Source organism: Alexandromys fortis, unplaced genomic scaffold, assembly GCF_014885135.2.
Source record: "Alexandromys fortis isolate MF-2015 unplaced genomic scaffold, M_Fortis_MF-2015_v1.1 scaffold_0, whole genome shotgun sequence".
In the NCBI taxonomy this organism is placed as follows: domain Eukaryota; kingdom Metazoa; phylum Chordata; class Mammalia; order Rodentia; family Cricetidae; genus Alexandromys; species Alexandromys fortis.
In genome coordinates, this window is record NW_026067949.1 from 42,768,656 (window position 1) to 42,791,386 (window position 22,731).

Below are 22,731 nucleotides of genomic sequence, written 5' to 3' on the forward strand. Positions count from 1 at the left end.
AGCTAGAACTACAGTGTGGACCTGGGCAGAGTAGATCCAGAGAACCGCATCCCCCGCTGGAGAGATTCCTGCACTCACATGTTTGTCGATCAGATCAACCCAGTTGTCCATCAGTGGATGAGTGGATAATTAAATGTTGGTGATATAGAAATAGAATGCTGCTCAGTTCTAAAGAAAAATGAAGTTAAGTTGGGCAGTGGTGGCGCATGCCTTTAATACCAACGTTGACTCAAGAGGCAGTTGAATTTCTGTGAGTTCAAGGCCAGCTTGGTCTACAAGAGGTAGTTCCAGGACAGCCTCCAAAGCTACAGAGAAACCCTGTCTTGAAAAACCAAGAAAAACAAAACAAAAGAAAAAAAAGAAAAATGCAGTTAAAAATTTGTAGGAAAATGGATGAAATAAGAATGTGTAATATTAAAGGAAATCATGAAATCTCAGAAAAACTACATTCTCTCTCAGATGCAGAATCTAACCACTAACATATGTATACATGTATGTAAACACGTGTGCATGTGAGTATGACATAGCATGAAGAGAACAAGAAGGGCTGAGTGCAGGTGATGGCATGAGTGAAGAGGTCACACAGCTAATTGTTCTCCTGGTTCTAATTATTCCATGGATTTTGTTTTGTTTTGGGTGGTGGAAAAGTCCATAAAATATCCTCAATAGTGAAAGTGTAAGATTTAATGTGAGGCTCCACAGCTTCCATTCCAAATGCCTACTCTAGTTACGTAGAAATTCAGTGAGCTGTATTGGTTTTAGGTCTGGTTAATTATGGCCTACAATGTTTTTATTTATGTGTAAGTTTTTATAATAAAGTTTATACAATTTTTAGAAGGCTATAATTTCTTTACCTTGTCTCATATACCATGCCAGTTAGGTTTCAGAGATGCACTTGAATTCCTCAGCTCAAATGAGTGAGCAATGATTCATTTGGCCTTAAAACCTGGGGTTTCTTTCCTTTCCCACTGTTATTATGTGTCTTGATAAAACACAGTGATTGTTGTGTTTCCTGCAAACCCTTCACATGCTTAGGATGCCTGCAGGACACTAGCAACAGAAGAGAACGGATGAAAAGTAGAGACGGTCCAGTTCACAGCCTTGACTTCGGGAGCAGACTTACCCAGCAAAATGCTTCGCCTTCCCTACCCCCGTGTTTTTTTTTTTTTTTTTTTTTTTTTTTTTTTAGGATATTTACATGCATTCCTTTTTTTTTATTTAAACAAGTAAAGATTTTATTTTTGCCTAGGAACATAGTCCAGAAATACTTTAAAATGAGCTTCTGCAAGAGCTACTTATGCTCTACTTGACTCAATTGTTTAATCAAGCTGTAGTTCTGTGTAGTTAAGTAGATGACGGCCTAAGAAGGAAATGTCAATGGCGAATGTAAGATGAAAGGTGCGAGCATCAGGCTGAGAACTGATGAGGTTGTGTTAGATGCAGCACTGTCACCTCCTAAGAGCTCTGCATCCCTGTTGGTCACAGTATTCCAGTTCAACAGTTATTAAGACAGCCTCCCCTTATGCTTCCGTAGCTTGTTAAAGCAGGCAAACACCATGATATCTCATTTCATATAAAAAGCATTAGCAGAACACAATAAGATGTTGTGGGTTTTGTTTTTGTTTTCATGAGAAAGTGTCTTACTGCATAGCCTAGGCTGGTCTGGAACTCCTTATATAGACCAGTGTGGTCTTAAACTCATGGAGACCTCCCTGCCTCTGCTTCTCAAGTGATGGGATTAAAGGCATACATCACCATGCCTGGCTCAGCAATATATTTTGAGAGAGGATATATACATGCACAAAACCATTATTACAGTATAGTGTTCTCATATTTACTGTTACTGTCTTCCTCTGCCTGTTTATAGACTAAACTTTATCACAAGTAGGTATGTAATGGCAGAAGCCTCAGAGCTATGAAGTTCAGTACTGTCTACAATTCCAAACACCCACTAGCGGTCTGAGAATGAGTCCCCACAGGCACCGGGAACTACTGGCTCTCAGTGTTCCCTCTCAGTTTTAATGTTCAGTGTCTCAGACTTTCAGCAGCATACTGTAAAATGACCATGTAAATAAAAGCATAGAGATTTTTAGAAAGAGGTTACAAGATCAGAATATTCTGATCCTATCATAAAATAAACATCTGAGGTTTTTCCTGATTTTCCCTGCCACCTGGCTGGTTCACAGATCCAGAGTGCTCAGGATGAGCTGATCTCGGTGAAGAAGGCCTTGCCCGTGAGGCTATGACTCAGCCTCCCAGAGGAATAGGCTTTGACATGTCGCTTTTCAGGTTGTTCATCAGGACATAACCCAAGGTGAGGGACGGTTTCCTCTCCCCTGTTGAGAGAGAGGGATTTTACCAGGGGTCACACCACAGTCTCACAGGTTTGGCCAGAGATTGCCACAGGGAGAGCCTGCGTGCTTTGTGAGCATCTGAGAAAGTTTCACTGTAACTTGATGTGGGAATAGTTTCTTATTAATAAAGAAACTGCCTTGGCCCATTTTATTGGATAGAAAATTAGGTAGGCGGAGTATACAGAAGAGAATTCTGGGAGAAAGAAGGTTAAAAGAAGAGTCGCCATGATGCTCCCACTCCAGACAGACGCAGGTTAAGATCCTCTCTGGTAAGCCAGCTCATGGGCTACACAGAATATTAGAAATGGGTTAGAACAATATGTAAGAGCTAGCCAATAAGAAACTGGACCTAGCCGGGCCAGACAATGTTTAAAAAAATACAGTTTCCGTGTAATTATTTCTGGGCATAAGCTAGCCATGCGGGCGGCTGGGTGCCGGGGACGCAGCCCTGCCGCCGCTCCTAATTCAACAGTAACTTGTGCTAAGACGAACACAGCAGATGTGGGTAGATGCAGATGTAGAAGAGAGTTTCCTCACAGAGAAGACTGGCTCATTAATGCAGGAAGTTGGACGATGCATAAGTAGATTGCACTGATGGGAATGATTCTCCAGTGTAAACGGGCACAGAGGATGTAAGGGAAAGGGTGACTCCGTCCCAGGGAAAGTCAAACTGCTTTATAGCTGTGGTTACAGAACTCCCAGGGACATCTCATGAGGTTATCAGAGGGGCAAAGTGTAAAATGTTGGAAGCCATAGGAACTGTGGGAAGGAGGAGAATTTGCCGAGTTATGGAACAGATGCTTTCTCTATGTAGAAGGAGGTACACCAGATGGCAAGTACCAGATTGTTCCTCCTAGAGTCCTGCAAAGTAGTAAAACTTTAATTTTCAATGTTTCTGTTTTAAAAAAAAATCTCAGCTTTACCATTATTTTCAATTCTCCATATACTTATAGATTATAGAAAGATACTTTTCTGTACTTTGACAACACAAATTTGTCAAAGGCTACTGGACAAATATAACTCCCTGTGCCGATTATTCAGACTACTTCAACAATCACATGATGTGGGATTCCCCTCTGTATGCTGTGAATACTGTTGGTTAATAAAGACACTGTCTTGAGCCTGTGCAGGGACTAGAGATAGGTGGGGAAAAATAAGTGAATGCTGGGAGAAGGAAGGCAGAGTTTAGAGAAGCCATGGAGCTGCTACCAGAGACAGATACGTTGAAACTTTGTTGGTAGGCCACGACCTCGTGGTGATGCACAGATTAACAGAGATGGGCTAAATTAAGAGTTAGCCAATAAGAAGCTAGAGCTAATGGGCCAAGTAATATTTAATTAATATGGTTTATGTGTGATTATTTTGGTTCTGGGCAACTGGGACAAACAAGCAATCTCCCTCCAACAACTGCAATATGCCACTGCTGCAGAACCTCTGCTGCAGAATCTCTGCTGCTGCAGCATGCCACTGCTGCTGCAGTTATCTGAACACACAATGAAATGTCATGAGGTTTGAAGCTGTGCAGTTCTGATTCCACCTCTCATCACTGCTCAGTTTGCTTGGTTCCAGTGTCCAGCCTTTCCCACCTCAGCACTGTCCATGCAGACTTCCTGGGGTTGGAGATGTTGATGCTTAAAAAGCTCTGGAGAGATCCCATAGGGCCTTAATAGGCCTTTTCTCCAATGCCATGATTTCTTGAATCCTCTTAAGAATAAATAGAATCAGCTGAATGTGGTGGCATGTATGTTTGATTTCAAGCACTTGGGAGGCAGAGGCAGGTGGATCAAGTTCAAGGTCAAACTGGTTTAAAGAGCAAGTTTGAGGATAGGTAGGGCTGTTACATAGAGAAATCCTGTCTCAAAAACAAACAAAAAGAATAAATTGAGCCATAAAATTAGCATCACATTGAACCAATGTTTTACTTTGCGCAGATCCTCAGGTATAGGACTCAGGAATGTTCATGGATGCTTCTAGCCTCTGATCAATATTTATCATCCTCCTTCAGCTATTTGAGCATACCTCATTCCTCTACCTAAGGTAGTATTTAAGATTTTTTAAGATTAATTTTTATTATCTTTAATTATATGTGTGTGCCTTTTGTGGATATGACATATAAGTATAGGTGCCTGAGAAGGCCAGAGAAGTTGGATCCCTTGGAGCTGGAGATATGAGTGATTGTAAGGTACTCAATATGGGTACCGGGAACTGTATGGGGGTCTTCTACAAGAACAACACACGATCTTAAATGCTGAGCCATTTCTCTTATCCCCCAAGACAGTATTTAAGAGCATCTATATAACAAAACTGTTTCTAATGTCTAGGAAAGTTTCATTAGCAACAGTCATGCAATAAATAACACATTTGAGAATCCTAGATTTGCTTTGTAGATTGCTATTTTATGATGGGTCATAACGAGTTTCTCCTTTACCTTCTTTCACTGTTTTCTGTTGAAGCTTTAAGGTCTCCATCAGACATTTATGACAAAGCAGGGTATATCCCAAAGATACAAACAAGAGATTACAGAGTCTGGGCGGTAAGGAGCTCCTTCTGAGTTACAAGCTGGAATGCAGCCTCTAGTCCCAGACGCTCATAATTACACTGCTTTTATGGCCGCAATTCACCAAATGGATTTGGTCAGCTGCACATGTAATTAATGACTTCCCATGCTGCAATTCAGTTAGCCCTGCTCCTGTTGGTTCCCTCTCAGGCCCCACTATGCCTCATGCCCAACATACAGATGTTTCTGCAAACGTATGAAGCGTTAATGACTTTGTTGCAGTTTTATGATGCATTATTCCACAGGGGTTGCGATGGGATGGGAAGAACAGGAATGTTTGTTCCTTAATGCCTGCTCCCTCCTCCCTCTCTGCCAATCCCGACCTTGCCTCCCTAAAAAATTTAGTTACATGGAACAATGCAGGGAAGGACTGGGAAGGAGGAGGGGGAGAGATGGAGCAGGAATGGTGTTTTCCTCGTAAACAAAAGAGGTGGGTTCATTGTCTGAAACCGGGTTTTCTTCGCGTGTTGTCTCCCGTTTACAGGACGATAAGTAGAAATGACTGTGATAGCTGTAAGATCTGCAGTGAAATAAACGTAAGTGTGCAGAGTCAAGAAGCCACATTTCAGTGAAAGTCTACCCCTCAAACACCATTAGTAATTTTAAAATTTAGTTTTGATTTGTTCTTTGAAACTTTTATTTATATATGTAGTGTATATTAGTCATATCCACACATGGCTCCTTCCAGACGTTTCCCGTCTGCTTATATCATAGTTTGGGGAATATGACATACACATGTAAACTGTGAGCAGTATTTTCCATATGAAGGCTCAAGTGCACAGATGCATTCAAAGAACATTGTAATGGTTTGCTTTGCCCTCTCCAATTTGGTGGCTCCTTTATTTCTCGTAAGGATTATGCTGGAGTACGAGGATGAACTCTTCTAACAAAGGGATGTTGCAATGCATTACCTCAAGTCACAACCCTCTCCAACTGGAAGTCTGCGGTTAAGCAGGCGGCCAAGGACATCAAGCAGTTCTTCACCCACAGATGCTGTCTTTGTCCATCCTGTATTTGTGCATCATGAAGTGTCTGCAGCACTTCACCAGAGCTGCCAAAGCAAGCTGCAACAGATACGTTCCCTGACACAGCAGTCAGGGGTTCCACACACTTCTGGAAGCCTATTGTCCAGATGGAGGTGTCCTGTGGGTTCCTACTCTATCCTTTCTTCTTTGCATGTTCTCATCTTTTCTTCATTAGCGTATGACATCAGCCCTATTATATTAGGCCTTACTATAATGATCTCATATAGCATATATGCTCTTCAAAGACCTTGTCTCAGGAGACAGTCACACTCTCAGGTGCTGGGATGTTAGCATCCAAGCATACAGATGGGGAAAGCACAGTTTTGCACATCACATCTGTGAATATGTAATGTCTTTGCCTCCTCCATGTGCTTTTCCCTTGTAAGGAGAGCACGTGGCCAAGCCCCTTCTCTCCTGAGAACACAAACCTGGAACTTGCCCTGGCCAATTCCACCTTGTCCTGTGCACATGGACATAGGTATATGCAGAAAGGATGTGGAATCCAGAATTTGCCTTGTTTGAAATCTACCTTATAACTAAGAGCATAAATATCCAACTCTTACTTGGCAGCCTTCAGGTTAGATACATTCAGTTTTCAAATATTTTTTGAGCATTTGCTGTAAATCCATCTCACAGGAGATATTTGTGGCCGAAATAGACAAAATTTTATCCAGGGTAATAATCAAACAAATGCACCTTTATAGTATATGAAATAGCAATTAGTGCTACAAAATACACCAGCTTGGAGAAATGTCTCAGCAGTTAAGAGCACTGCTGCTCTTCCAGTGGATCCGATTCCCAGCATCTCCCTGGCAGCTTACAACCATCTGCAGTTTCAGCTTTAGGGAATCCAACCCCTTTTTCTGGTCTCTGAGGGTACTGTACACATGGTGTGTGCATATAACTCAAAGGCAAACACCCATATATGTTGTCAACACAAACTCATAAAAAGAAACTGTGTTTAGAGAGACCAATTGACTGATTCGAATTTCAATACTGAGGAGAGATTGAAATGTTGCAAGTCCAGGGGTTAATTACCTCATCTTACTTCCAGCCCTCTGGAACAGCCATTCCTTGCCCACTTCTGTGTTGGAGCTAACATATCGTGACTAATAGGTAAAAGCCTTTTAGGTTCTATTAACATAGCTCACTAGCCTCCACCAACCCAAAAGCTTGGGCCTATAGGAAAGCTTCCCTGCCTTGCTTTACTTGTCTCTTTGATGGACCCACTGATGTATTTTAAGCTTGCCTTGATTCATGACTTTCTATTTATGTGAAACTATAACACTCCATAAAACTGCTTCCACATTGGAGCGTAGAATTTGAGGTTATCTAAATCTGTATTTCCAGGTCATGGTCACTCACAATGACTCCGGAACAAACCATCTCTGTTTCCTTTAGGATGAGAGCTTTGGCTTATGCATTAACAACATGAAATAAAAACCAACCTTTAAAACAAAACAAAGTAAGTGACTGGAAATGGATAGGTAGAGTTGCTTTGAAGAGGTACAGAACAAGCTCACTGCTAACCTGAAAAATAGGGTAAACACCATGTGGACATGAGGATAGTTCCAGGCAACTAGGGTGGTCATTGTGAAGATCTTGAGATCATGTTTGTTTTGTTTTTGTTTTGTAATCTTTGAGACAGAGCCTTTCTTTCTGTGTTCAGGCTGGCTTTGAACGTGCTATTTTCCCAATGTTGGCCTTGAACTCATGACTCCTTTGCCTTGCCTTCCATAGTACCGGATTTATAGATGTGTGAGCCATCTGGTCCCACTCTGTAACTGGACACAGTAGATAAAGGGAGTGATGTTATGGGAAACCTCAAAAGAGGTGCCCGTGGGGCTGTTTTTTCAAATTAAGCCTTGAAGACCATAGAAAGGAATCTGTATCTTACTCTTTTTGACTTGTTTTTGATGGGATCGTTGTCAGGACTGTGGAAAGTAAGGGTGTCAACAGACCCCTGGTAAGACATGCCTGTTAGGAGGCTATCATAATTACCCAAGTAAGAAATGATGGGGTGTGGACAAGGGAAGTAATGGGCTTAAGTATTATGAGGTGCTTAGATGGTAGATATAAAGGGAGAACTGAGATGATTGGTCACATGATTAGGTGTGAAAAAACAATAATTTATGACTTCAAGGATCTTGGGATGAGCGTGAGTGTAGATTCCAGCTCCATAATTCTTGTGAGACAATTTTTGCCAGATCAGAGTATTTGATGTGTAGCTGTTGTGGAGTGTTAGCAGGGAAGGAGGGGCTGACCCAGGGTGTATAGCTGTGTGTGGAGTGTAAGGAGGGGCCTGACCCAGGGTGTTCAGCTCTGTGGAGAGGAGGTAAGTGAAGAAGGGGGATTTATCCAAGTGGAAGCAACCGTAGAGGCAGCAAAGATGAAAAATTAGAGGATTAATAGTCAATGCTATACCCAATACAGTTTATTTAAGAATGGAACTATGATATAAAACAGTTTATTCAAGAATGGAAGTATGATGTAAAAACTCATAAATTTGCCGCAGATGCTGGAGTCTACATTTGAAGATCTCAAAGGAATATCCACTGAACAGGAAATGGCTCCCCAAAAGGGGATAACTCTTAGAACTAGAACCCCATCTGGTGAAATCTGTCCTTCAAAATTTAAATCTAAGAGAACACAGGGCAGTGTCCCTCTAAGAAAACTACTGGAGGCAGGACCAAAGCCTTCATCCGTTTTCTCCCCTTTTAGAATATTCTACACCTTAAACCTCAGAGTTTTCACAGCATATTCTTTTATGTCATTAACTTTTCATAAATGACTGCACTCTGGAGTCAGGCTGACTTGGGTATGGATCCTGGCACTCTTGTTTAAAACAATTACAATCTCAGGTAAATCATTTCTTCACCTCTCTGAGACTTGATTTTTATCATTGGAAACCTGAGATAATAATACCTATCTTAGAAAGTGATCACAGAGTTTAATGGAATAATCACCTTACCTGCGCTAATGAACGCATGTGAATTGCTGACACCCTGCTGACAGCAAGCAGTGTATGTGTGTGCACGACTCCCTTTTCCTACCCACTGCGCCAATGATCCTGAAGTCTGTAACTCTGCCCTCAGTTACCGCCTCATTCTTCACTGACTTTCTGTCCTTCTGTGTTTCTTTGCTTTCGTCTGTTCTTTATCCAAATGTCAAAGAAACCAACATGAATGCATTCATGACCATTTCTGTCTTCTTCAGGCTTGCGTAGCATGCTTAGCTGCCAATTTTTTTTTATACTATCATGCATTTTTATTTAGTTGGTCTCAACTAAACTCTTCATTTCTAGTGTGGGCTTCTTGTCCTGCATATTCTGTATTTCTACCCCACGCTAAGTTTTAGCCTTCCTGTTCATGCTCTTAAGCCTCAAACAGTGCACTCTTGGGCCTCTGATGCAGAGACCTGAGAAGAAGGATAGAGGTAGAAAGACTCAAGACTCTAGGTTCACTTCAAGAACTGTATTTATTTCTTCCCCTTGCTGTTTATATATTGTTTAAATAGCTACTAGGGATAGCATTGTAGGCAGAGCCTGACAAGCTGCCTTTGACCCCTCCCTTATCTGAGTTTTTCTGTACTATTTTGTGCTTGTGGCCTTGTTTTGCCCTGGAAACTTTCCTCCTAGGCTTTATCTCATGCCTGGAGTTTTCTGAAATCTCACTACCACATCTGGGCCAAGAGTTGTGTTTGAGTAAGAAATTGTGGACTATCTGGAGCCCAACACTTCTCCACTTCTTATTTTATAACACCATTGTGACATAATCAGCTTTTTCTTGGGCTGTCAGTCATCTCTGGATTGTTTGAATGTAAGAGCCAGCCTATTAGAAGCAACAAACAAATAGCAACTAATATTAAATTTATCAGGATTTTGGTAGCCTGATTGTGTAAAATATTAAGGGAGTCGGGACATAATGTACTTCACAATTCATCTGCAGACTGTTGGCCAGTGAGTATTGATAAATAAGTTAGAATATTATGATGAATATGTTTCTTAATGTGACTATCCAAGGTCAATAGTACAGTTGTGTTGAGATCATATTCCATCAAGATGATTCTTAACCAGTTTCCAGAGATATTTATATTACCACTTTAAGGTAAAGCAGAGATATAACTACAAGTTAGTTACAATGTTAATCAATTTTAATACCTTGCCTTTAATGCCCAATCTAATCAATGTTATCATTAAGGGTATTCAGGCTTTCTGGAAAAAAAATCTATGTCTGTGTTTTTATTGGATTCTTTTGATCCTTGAAACATTTTTAGCTAACTAATTGATAAACTCAGCTGTTTGTATTCCCTGCTGGAGAGCCAACACTCCCACCATAGGAGCAGCTATGATTCTAATAAGTGTTAAGATGCCAGCAATTATTAACCCTATAAAACTTCTGGTCTTTATTAGCATCAATAATTTTCTCAAAATAGCATTTATATTTTTCTAAAGTGGTGTAGGAGGTTATTCTGTATATGTGTTACATTCATTGGTTAATAAAGGAACTTCTTTGAGCCTATAGCAGAGTTATAGGGGAACAGAGCTAGGTGGGGAAAACTAATGGGAAGGCTGGGAAGACGAGCCTGAGATGGGCACCAGTTAGAATCTTGCTGGTAAACTACAGCCACGTGGAGATACACAGATTAATGGAGATGGGCAGTCAACCCCTTATTCCCCATTTGCTGTTTATGTATTTGATTCTTTTCATAACAAATGAACTCATTCACTTATTACTTGTATTTGGGGATCATAGGAAATGACACAAGAGACATGAAATTTCCAAAGTTGACAGAAACAGATAAAAGTTTAGCTCCATAAGCAGGACCATTGTCTGACTTAATCTCTGTGAAATCTTCATTATCCAGGCATTGTTAATAAGTGCCGCATAAAGCTCTCAAGGACACACGTGCTGGGACCGTAGCAAAAATAAAGCCTGAAAACTCATCAGGATGAATGTGAGCCAATTTTAAATGACAACGGAGACTTGGTGCTGTGAGCCTATGTCTCTGATGGCTTTAATTGCTTTCCTAAGGCTTTAGTGGCCCGCACATAGAACTGTTATTTATCACTGTGTTAGATTTTGAAGTTTTAGCCTCATGTGTGTATCATCTTTAAGGCCTGTTTTATACATCCATTAGAGATCTTATGCAGACACTTCAAACTATATAAATCTTTTAATTTTATTTTTCATTTTGGAAGCATCTAGCTATCTTAACCTTCACTATAACTTTATATCTCTTTCTTTCTTTCTTTCTTTCTTTCTTTCTTCCTTTCTTTCTTTCTTTCTTGAGTCAGGGTTTTTTTAAGTAGCCTTGGTTGTCTTGGAACTCACTCTGTAGATCTGTAGATCAGGCTGGCCTTGAACTCAGAGATCTCCCTGCCTCTGCCTCCAGAGTGTTGGAACTAAAGGTGCTTATAACCATCACCTAGTGTTCCCCCTCCCTTTGTAAATCTGGAAACATCCAATCATTATATAAACCTTTATTCTGTTTTCTTCATCTGAAAATACCCAAGTATTTTAACATATATATATTTTTTCATTGTTAAAATAATTGATCTTTATATCATTCAATATTTTTATTTATTTATTCTTATTATTAAGAGTTGTCATCAAAAAGTCAAGTTTTTTTAATTATTGGAACATAAAGGAATAGCAAAAAATGATTTAAAAGTCAGTAACAGCATGGCACTTCTGAATTTGTTTTCTTGCTGGTACCTGTTTGTGAGTTTTGCCTACTTCAGGAGGAATCCCATTAACTTTAGAAAAAGGCAAGGCCTGATTTCTACATTCAAAACACACAGAGGCCCAGTCAGAATTTGTATTTTCCTAAGTCAATGAATGATTATCTCATTATTATCTTATCTTTTTACAGCTTGTTATAGAAGGTCAGTACAGTTCATGAAATTCTTCCTAAGCTTTCATCTGTTAGAGGAAGAAGCCCATGAGTGCGTTTTAAGATTCGGGACTTTTGTTTGTTTGTATGCCTATTTGATTACTTACTTACAGCACTGTGGCAGAGCCTGTGAGCCTGTTAGGAGTCTCTATTGGTATTTTATTAATCAGTTGAGAGCTGATAAGTAATTGACTCTTAGTTTTGAAACTTTTATGTTTAGGATATGGATGGACTAGGCAGGCAGCCTCGGTGGAGGAGCTGACAGAGCCCCGTTTGCTGCCGGTTCAAGAGCAGGTGGCAGGACTTTTGGACTGTCTAATAAAGATAGAGCCCGGGGCAAGGGGGTCCCACAGGACTTATACATGCATGGTGTGCCCAAAGATTAGTCCATTCACTGAATTCCCCAGTACCTAGTGTTTGAGTGTGTGCCATGCTACTCACGGTGCGAATATGGGACATATAGCCATGCAAGCAAGAAGTCTCTGAAATTTATACTTTTTGATTATGCCAAAATTTACTTCAAATAGATTCTCTTGGTGCCTCTCAGTCCTAAGAGAGCCTTCCACCACATGGGGAGGTGAGAGAATGTTTCCAGTTTCTAAGGAAGTAGATTGCTCTTGAACTACGTCCCATTTCCAACTCAGCTGTCAGTGTCGTTCATTTAAGCTGATGATATGATTGGTCAGTCTGATGTAAAATACCAGAGTTTTAAAGTACATGATTATAAGATCACCCCACCATCTCACTTTACTCTGAAGGAAGACCTGAGGCTTTAACCCAAAGATTATCTGTCTCGGTAAGGTGAAAAGTTGGAAAGTTGGTAGAGGTTGCAAAAGCAGTTCTCTGGCCAGACTGTGTTTATAGGGTCACAGAGGTCATCTCTAAGAACATGTAGAACTATGGAGATCACCATGAGATCTCTGCCATCTATGTGCTGGCTGTCTCCACTGATGCTCACAGTGAACACAAGGTGGTCACTGTGAAGTTTGGGTCTCTGAAATGAAGTGAATCTCTAAACACATTCTAGTTAGTAGGGTGTCTTTGACACAAACCGGCCTTATTTTTATAGGAAGGAATACAAAAACACATCCCAGGAACAATGGGGATTTCTGATGTCTTTGTAAGGCTTTCTTAAATGACAATGAGATTGTTTTTATAGTTCTTTCTCTGCATCCTATGCAGACACAATCACCTATGAAGAAGGCATTTAGCACCTAGTTTAGGTCAATTATGGTAAGCTACTGAGAGCAAGGACCCACCAAGAGATATGGAAGACTCTTCAACATTCTGCATAGTTTCTCAGTTCACCACTGATGGCAGTGTTCAGTGCCTGGAGGAAAAGGGGTTTAGAGGAGGAGAGAGAGAGGACTGTGGAAGATGGCACAAGAAAATCAAGTCACAGAGTGTCCCAAGGACACTGTGAAAGGGAGATAGTAATGGTCAAGTCCCAAGCTGTCAACAGAAACATCATAGAGGTCTTTAAACTCTGGCAAACCGGAAGAAAAATGTGATGGCAGTTGATAGCATCCATGGCCCGGGAAGAGGCCTTGCTGGTGACGAGCAACTTCACAGACAGTAGCTTTTGATTTATTCAAGCAACTGGGTTGATATATGGCTCCAGTCAGTGTTTTCTATGAAGTATGGCTGGCATTGTTTTGGACACTCACATCTATGAAATGGCTATCCAGATACATAAAGACTTGATTTAATATAAAGAGGGAAGGGAAGAGAAAGGAAGGGGAAGGAGAGAGAGAGAGAGAGAGAGAGAGAGAGAGAGAGAGAGAAGATTAATGAGTAGCTGTCTCACAAATATACATTGAACAGTAAATCAGTGAAGCAAGTCCACGTACGTCCAGTTCACTAACCTAGTGAAGCCAATCTGGATGGAAGCACAGGCCAGAGTTTCCTACTCCTCTGCCCCGTTCTAGGCAAAGAGCCCTCTGTGCCGCTCCTTCTCTCAGGATAACCTGACAATGACTGTTTTCTTGAAGTCTATGCAGAAAACTGTGAGAACCTTCAAAATCAGGGAAACGGGCAGGCAGGATGACTCATCAGGTAAATGCGCTTGCTGCCAAGCCTGAAACCTTTTAAGCCTGATCCTTGGAACCCTCACGGTGAGAGGAGAATGGACTCCTGCAAGTTTTCCTTTAGCTCACTTACCCACACATGCAATCACAAGTAAGTGCACACGTGCGTGCGCGCGCGCACACACACACACGTACACAGTAAGTTAATCAATCAATTGATAAGTACAATTTTAAAATAAGAATTAGCAACGCAGATAAGCTTAGTACATTACCTCCATTATACCTGATCCTGTTGCCGTACAAAAAGTCAGGGGTGGGCCATGTGCTAAAGAGCCCTCCCTTTCCTCTCTGGCTCAACACGCATTTCAGCATCATTTTATAACAGCTGAATGAGAAAGTGCAGTGGTTTTGTGTTACCTCCTGAGTCATCCCGTTTCTCCAGCCCCATGCCATTCAGGTTTTTCTGGTTGTTACTCCTGCCCTTTGTTTTCCTGAAGCTTGTCTCCCCTTCATTAGAGTGGGTATGTCTGAGAGGCCAGGCCTAAGTAGTTTGCATTTAGAAGCATGGGAAACTTTTCCAAGCATTTAATTTAGACAATTACGTATGCATACTAGGAAGCTGAACTTCACAAGAGGGAAGCGAGGCTTTCGTGTTGCTGCTTTGAAAGTTAAGTTAACCTTCTAAAAGTTTGCAGTTGCGTGGTTAGAAATCTAAAGTTGGCCACAGAGTGCTTCTTTAAAATAACAAACAAGCTAGAAAGAAAAACAACACAAGAGCAACTGGCAGCAACATTTTCTGTTGCTCCGCCCAAACACAGGTTTTTAAGAGTACAGATACATTCTTTCCAGGACTTAGCTTCATGAAACATCAGCAGAGTCAGTTCTGCGTCGATACATCCGTTCTCTTACTGAAGGACCAGAAGGACCTTGGACGAGCACACAGTGGCACTGAAGTAAGAGTCACTACCTGCCAAGGACCTGGAACATCTTCCAGATGATGGATTTTCAACGATAACTTCAGTTCTTAGGTGCCAGTCCTGGGAACCAGGACCATAAAGTTCCCAGAGGAAGTAATGGCCTAGAAAACCCAAGCCAGAGACACCCTCTCATGAAGCATGGCTGCACTGCCCAAAGGTTAATGGTCACATCCTTTTTCTTTTGTTCTAACTAAGTTGTTAAAGAGCATTTTAACATTCCTTACTTCGCCAGTCGTGTCCCTCGTGAGTCATCTTTCCACACCCTGTGACCACATGTCACCTTTGCAGTTTTTGAGGCGCATGCAGAGACCGAACACCTTCTGTCTTTCATCACCCTCTCATCGCCTCCTTTTGAGCATGAAGTAACCTTTGCTCCATACCTAATGTTCTAACGCTACGAACATCAGCTCTTGTCAAGTGAGAATAATGGAAATGCCGAGCCTGTCTCCATTCGTCCCTTCAGAAATACTTGAGTGGTTGATTTTAGGTTCTACTATGAAGCCAGTGCTCTCCAAACCACCTGCTCTTCCGTACCCTCTCCTGTCGATTCCTTTTACCGATAGATCAGCAGCACCAATCTTCTTGCGACTTTCCCAGATTCACGCCGCTTTCCACCCAAGAGAAGATTTGCTTTGTTTTGTTTTTCCATCTTGATTGCTTCTAACAAGAGCGCAGCCTGAGCTCTCTCTTTCTTCCCTGGAAAAGTCTGGCTCCCTGTGCCACATCTACATCAGGTTAGGAAGGTCCTCCTGACTTATTCACAATATCCTAAACATTTTACCTTAGCATATACCACAGCCTTCGCTCAATTACTGCTTGAGTAATTGCATTTTTAAAATACGTGTCTCTATAAGACTGTGAGTTCAAAGGGTTAGTAACTATGTCTTACATAAGGGAAATTCTCTGTGACTCTGTCTTGGCTGGTTTGTAAAATGTGTAGGAACAGTAATAATCAGATATGAAAATAGGACCAGAGGACAATACATCTTGGCTGCCATGATGAATACTTTTGACTTTATCCTAAAGTTAGTAACAATTACGCTAATGTCTATGTGATCTGACCTGTTTCAAAGAATAAATCTGGCCACAGTTGGTGTGGCTGAAATGGTAGACAGGACATCAACCATTGCTACTGTAGACCATAAAACATGGTCACATCCCCTTTGCAAAGTAACTATGCCACTATTCCTGTCCCACAATTTAGAGTTTAACTGTGATAGTGCAACATGATCTAGCCAATGAAATATTACGAACTGTGATGCTGTAGAAGTTTCAAAACTGCCTGCCCATTGGGGATTGCCTAGCAACCTGAAGCTTCCATATGATATAACTCTCCAAAACAATGACTCCCTACCTCAATCAGGCCTTAAATTTCCACCACCTTGTTCACATGGGAAGCACAGGTCTTTCTCCGATACAGTCTAGGACACCGAGGGGTTTACACTAGAGTCTAGAGGGCGGGGAAGGAGCAGCCATAGCTGCTTAGACAGGATATCCTAATGCTCTTAGGACTTTACCTTGAACACTATTCGGTAAATTTCATGGAGCAATGAGTGAACAGTTAACTCAACCCAGGGCGCTAACCAGCTCTATTGACATCTCTACCAGACTGAGGAGGACGGACAAATATGTTCACCACATTGAATAGGGAGCAGGCATGTTAGAGAGAGTGGCCGGTATAACCATGCCCATAAGTTCAAGAAAATATGTAGAAGTTACTTTACAACATCTGCTTTGTAAAGAGGTCATTCAAATAAAATTTTGTTATAATGATTGTTTTTCCTAAAAAAGTTCTTTTCAAGAATTTGCTGTTATTGTCATTTCTATCTAAGCCTTATCCCCAGGGCGCGTTGCACACAGTTATGGAACTGAACAGGTATTTATTTCTGGGCACGTTGCACACAGATTTAATTGTCAGTTTCAATAACTCTAAAACTATGATGATTTTATGAAATTGAATTTGACTCTTGATTTTTCTCTGTGTTCTTTTAGTGGATTATGAACTTACTGACAATCTAATACCTAATTCTCAGGCATTTTGTTATAATTATTTCAGTATAATTATACAGACATAAACACAAATGTACACATACATGCAGAGATATACAGACACATACACAGACACACAGAGATACACACACATACACACAGACACAGACACACACAGATACATACACAGAGATACACACAGACACACATAGAGATACAGACACACAGTATTTCTCTTAAACACATGCACATACACACTATTCCACTTGTAGAGCCACAGTAAGTTAGTCTCTGAATGGAGTTATTGCTCTATAATATTTCTGTGTTCTCTGCAATGAAGCATAAAGAAGCCTCCAAAACACACATTAGACACACACACACACACAGACATACACACAGATGTACACACACATGCAGAGAGATACACACACATACACACAGACACAGACACACACAGATACATACACAGAAATGCACACAGAGACAGAGACACACACAGATGCATAGGCACACACAGACAGACAAAGACAGATACACACACAGACATACACACACTGAGATAAACATACAGACATACACACACAAACACACACACATACGCACTGAAAGCATCCTTTTTATAAGCAGGTACAAAGCCAGCCTGCTCTTAGGGAAACGTTCTATGAGTTGTTCTAGTGATTCTGTGCTCATTAACTTACTCTTTTCTAGATATGATCAGGGAAGATGTATTTCACAGTATCAAACATGACCTGAATTGTTATCTTCTCTCAAGACTAATTTCATCTCAAACCATCTGTGGTACTCCACAAACATATAACTTATGAAAACCTTGAGACGAATATACAAAATTGTTATTAGAAAATATTTATTATTAAGGAAACAAGGTCTTATTTTATTGTCCAGACTTGCTGTGAATTTCTGGGTGCAAGTTACTCTCCCATCTCAGCCTCATGAATCCTGGGACTATAGATGACAGTCCTTCCCAAATGAGCACTTTTCCTTTACCCACTGACGTCATCTGCTAGGGTTCCCTCACCTGAAAAGGGTGTTCCTCTTCCTTATGTAAATAGACCATAAACTACAATAACTCTATCCAACAACATACATATAAACTTCTTTCTTCTCTTAGGAAAATTAAAAAATGACAGAGAAACCTAACAGGCGCTTTTAAATCAAATTTATTATTTTTTCCCTCTCATCACTGTGTACAAACCTGGCCTCCATGTGTATTCACTTTGTTTCATACATAAAATATAATTGAAAATAGTACTTGGATGTTCAGCTGCGTTCACAGCAATGCTTAATCTTCTGTCCTCTGAGTAATGTGCAGACATCCACTAATGCTAATAAAGGCTTGTTAACATCCAGGGAAGTCGCAACCCAAGGGAGGTGAAGATCCGCATGAAGGACAGGCAGGACAGGATGTGCATGTGTGGTTTCCACTAGCAACCTAGGCAAAAAGTGCAGATTCTGAGCTAAGATGTCGTACAGGTGTTTAATGCAACAGCCCATTCCCAGTCCTATCCCTCAATGCAGTTCTTACTATTTGAGCATGAATGTAATCCCGAGCATGTGATTAAAAGACCACAATTTGCAAAAGGAAGATTGTGCGACTCAGGTAGACCAGCGGTTTATTGAACCTGACATCAGAGGAAGGAAATGGCCCATACTGCTTGCTAAGCAGCTTTGTGATTTGAAGTGTAACATGGGACTTATACTGTAAGCACTCTGAATAAAAAAGTAGGAAAATGGGTATGTTGCAGTTGCTTCCAGTGTGTTTCTTTTTATTCAGAACATCCTAGTATTCATTGCTCTCCCTTCAGCCACTGGGGACTTTTCCAGACTTTTCCATAATACATCTATATTGGGAAGGGGTGCAATTCAGAAATACAGAATTTTTCAAACCTTGTTGTGCCTCTGTCAAAGAGGAGAGGGATGAGTCCCTGCATCCCATCTTCCGGTTATGACCAATTTCATATCCTTTCGAGTTAGTTAAGTGAAATTGTTAGATAAGTGTCTGCTCCCCAAATCAGCTCCCATCATTCTGTAGGCTGGCTGACTCACTCTCTCAAAGCCAGCTATGCTATGGCTAACCTGCAGTGCTCAGAGTCTCTCTCTCTCTCTCTCTCTCTCTCTCTCTCTCTCTCTCTCTCTCTCTCTCTCTCTCCCATAACTGTGAGCAAGCCCAGCAGCCCCTGATGTCCAGACTTGGGACAACCTTGAAATATGCTTAAGACCTTGACTTGCTGCCCTGTGGCTCCTAGCACATGGCATCTAAGCTAAATCAGATGAACGTGTTCCCACTTTAGGGCTCCACGTGACTACCTATAGCTGTTTGAGTAATGTTAGCCCAACTTCCGTTCTGTAAGCCTACTTTTTTCTACAAGTTATAGCATGAATGTCAGGCAATCACATTGATCATAGCTTATTGCTTTTGTTCATATAAAACTGAAGTGTGGAAATTGAGTGTATCCTTTTGTGTCCAACATAGATATCAAAAAAGTGTATGTGTGTGTTCAATATAGCCTACTTCAGCTTATAAATGATTGAAGGTTTATGGAACCATGTTGATAATAAGGAAATAGACTTAAAAGATGGTATTCTTAGATACACTTAAACGAAGAAATGTTCTGTCTCCTCAGCTGTTAAGGAGAAAGCCAGCTTCATCACTCCAGTGCCAGGAGGTGTGGGACCCATGACTGTCGCCATGCTTCTGAGGAACACGCTGCTGGCTGCTAAGAACATCACATACTAGATCGCACAGGAGATCTAGTATCAAAATGGATAATGCTGCTTATTTATTCGACAACAGGCAGAACTATTTCTATTTTACTACAAAGCTATTTATTTCTACATTGTATTTATTTTTTCATCAGTGGAATCATCATGGAACTAATTATTTACACAACCTTTTGAATTTCTTGCTACTAGATTTTGAGTTTTAAGAAAAAAAACCAAACAATTCCAATGATAAGTTTGGTAACAATTCTTTATTTTATGGATATTTGTTCATAATGTTAAAACAAATGAAGAATTCATATTAAATAAATATATTTTTGACATACCCTAAATATCACACACAGTATGTTTTTGAAGACTATTTTGTCAGCCAAATGGGTGCCATGGAAATTGTAATTTATTATAACTGTGATTTTTTAAATATAGCTCATTATTCTAGGTTGTCTGTTGAAAAAGAGCTTATCTGTTAGGAGGAAGATAGAATGTTGAAAATGAAGTCTTTATCTCAGCTATCTTCCAGCATCCCACAAAGGCAATCCTATGGAAAAATTGACATTTTAGTTAAGAAACGAAACTATTTAGGCAAAAGTCGCCATGCTACTTAGAAAACTAAAACCTGATGACTTGGTGTAGTACAAGGGCATATGTGTTAGGTGCCACATCACTGAGTTCACTGGTGTGGGATAAGACTGTGTGTGTTAGGTTTTCACACTGTAGAAGGAGCTGCGGGCTGCATTCCTGCCTGGCTCCCGCACGCCTGGCTAGCTTATGCCCTGAAATAACTGCACGGAAACTGTATTCTTTTAAACACTGCCTGGCCCATTAGTTCTAGCCTCTTATTGGCTAACTCTCACATCTCAATTAACCCATTTCTAATAATCTGTGTAGCACCACGAGGTGGTAGCTTACCAGGAAAGATCTTAACCTGCGTCTGTCTCAGAGAAAAGAATCATGGCGACTGACCTCACTGCCTTCTTCCCAGCATCCTGTTCTGTTTACTCCACCTACCTAATTTTCCATCCTATTAAAGGGCCAAGGCAGTTTCTTTATTTAACCAATGAAATCAACACAAAACAGAAGACTCTCTCATATCATCACAGTGTTCATTTCTCTTCACTAGTGATAACAGAAATTCTCAAAACAAATGAACGTACATAGTCAAATGAGAGTAATCTTCCCCAAAGTGTCAACCAAACACAGTTCTGATGCTGTGTGAGTGACTATGCCATTGAAGAACTGTCATATGTTTATTCGTGGAATAGAAATATAATAGAATTATGTTTTCATTTTACTAAAATTGAAACCTAAGATATAGCTAAAAGCTAGTCTTTGTGCGGACATTTCTTCTCTTTTCCAGTATAGCAATTAGTTTCTAACAAGAGATGCTGTGTTTCTAATACAATTGAAATTGGGAAATATGTGTGACTGTTGAAGGCTTTTAATGACTAGATCCATATAATTGGTACTAAAGTTTCATGCCCAGATCCCAGTATGTTTATGTACTAATAATGGTTCTTGTTCAATGCATGTGTTTATCAATGTGCCTCTTGATCCTCTGTGTGAAAATAGACTAGCTGTTTATAACTAGTGTTTCAACTGTCCAATAAAAGCAATTTGAAGAAGAATTACAGCTATGTTCTTTTCTTAAGATAGCTCTTATTTTTTGGTGGTGGTGGTGGTGTATGTGTTGGGGGTTATGAGAGAGAGAGAGAGAGAGAGAGAGAGAGAGAGAGAGAGAGAGAGAGAGAGAGAACAGGTTTGACAGCAAGCACCTCTACCCCCTGAGAGGTCTTGCTGTCCATGTTAGCTGTTCATTTACTATATTCTGGGGAAAATGCATTGAGTTTCTCAAACATGAAAGAAAGGACAGTAGAATGTGTTCTACAGTGAGTCCAGACCACGTGGTCAAGTATTTCTGACAGAACTCTAAATACAGTTGCAGGCAAACATTTTAGAAAGAGCATGGTTTTAAATAAACTTTAATGGAGCCTGGTTTCCAAAAAATGCCCAAAGATGCATAAATACAGGTACTACAAAAATACAATAAAAATATGAATGTTTCCCTGCCCAGTGAGATGAAAAGGATTATTTTGGTATATTATTTATTTAGGGGTCATTCTTCCCAGAGACTAACCAAAAAGAAAATTTCTGATGATTGTTTAAATTGAAAAGGAAGACTTTCATCAAAACAAGTGCAGTGGAGTCAACAGAGTCAAGGAGACAAGTTGACTTTGTCTCTACACAAAACAAAGTCATATGGGGATTTATAAATGGAGTCACCAAGATGCTAAAACAAACACATGAGGAATTACTAAGAGGAATATGTTTCGATATCAAGAAGGGGGAAGTTCTTGCTGGCATGATTTGTTAATTTTCTTGGTAACAGTGGGCCAGAGATTTTGACACCATGTAATGCATGGAAAAGGGAACTGCCTCACAGATAAATACAAGGTGTGGGATGGGGTTGTCATGACCTGAGTTAGCAAGATTCTCTGCTGCAACTAAATTCAATTGACTGAGGTATAGGCTTTGTCAACAAGAAAGCTCAGAATAGTAAAGCCAAGTGTATAGTGAATGCAGGAGTATTTTTCCATACATAATAGACAAAAATAGCTGAATGGAATAATTCTGTTCAGGGATAGTTGGAGTTCATAAACTGCAGATATATGATGTCCTTGAGGAGTGTAAAGAAACACTATTTTTTACACTGTCTTCAGAGAAGCTTAAAGAATTGATATGCCCAAGAGTGGTATGGCTGGATCCCGAGGGAGGTTGATTCCCAATTTTCTGCGATACCATCATAGTGATTTCCCACCATAATTTGCATTTCTTCTAGCAATGGAGGAGTGTTCCCCTTACTCTACATCCTCTTCAGCATTAGCTATCTTTGGTGTTTTTTATCTTAACCATTCTAACTGGTGTAAGATGATATCTCAGAGTCATTTTGATTTGAGTTTCCCTGATGGTTAAGGGTGTTGAATATTTCCTTAATTGTCTTTTGACCATTTGAGATTCTTCTGTTGAGAATTCTCTGTTTAGATCTGTACCCAATTTTTCATTGGATTATTTGGAAATTTGATGTCTAATTTCTTGAGTTCTTTATATATTTTGAAGAACAGTCCAGCATTATTTGTAATAGCCAGAACCTAGAAATAGCCTAGATGCATC

General features: G+C 40.3%; 1 protein-coding gene across 5 annotated transcripts in view; it reads left to right on the plus strand.

Annotated features, from left to right (window-relative positions):
- Mthfd2l (methylenetetrahydrofolate dehydrogenase (NADP+ dependent) 2 like) overlaps positions 1 to 20,491 on the plus strand; it is an 89,263-nt gene extending 68,772 nt beyond the window's left edge. For all 5 annotated transcript variants that reach the window (XM_050150036.1, XM_050150040.1, XM_050150041.1 and 2 more), the window contains one exon: positions 19,467 to 20,491. In XM_050150036.1, the coding sequence (XP_050005993.1) occupies positions 19,467 to 19,579 (113 nt within the window). In that variant the 3' untranslated portion in view covers positions 19,580 to 20,491. The remainder of the gene's footprint in view (positions 1 to 19,466) is intronic.
- Positions 20,492 to 22,731: the final 2,240 nt, after the last annotated feature.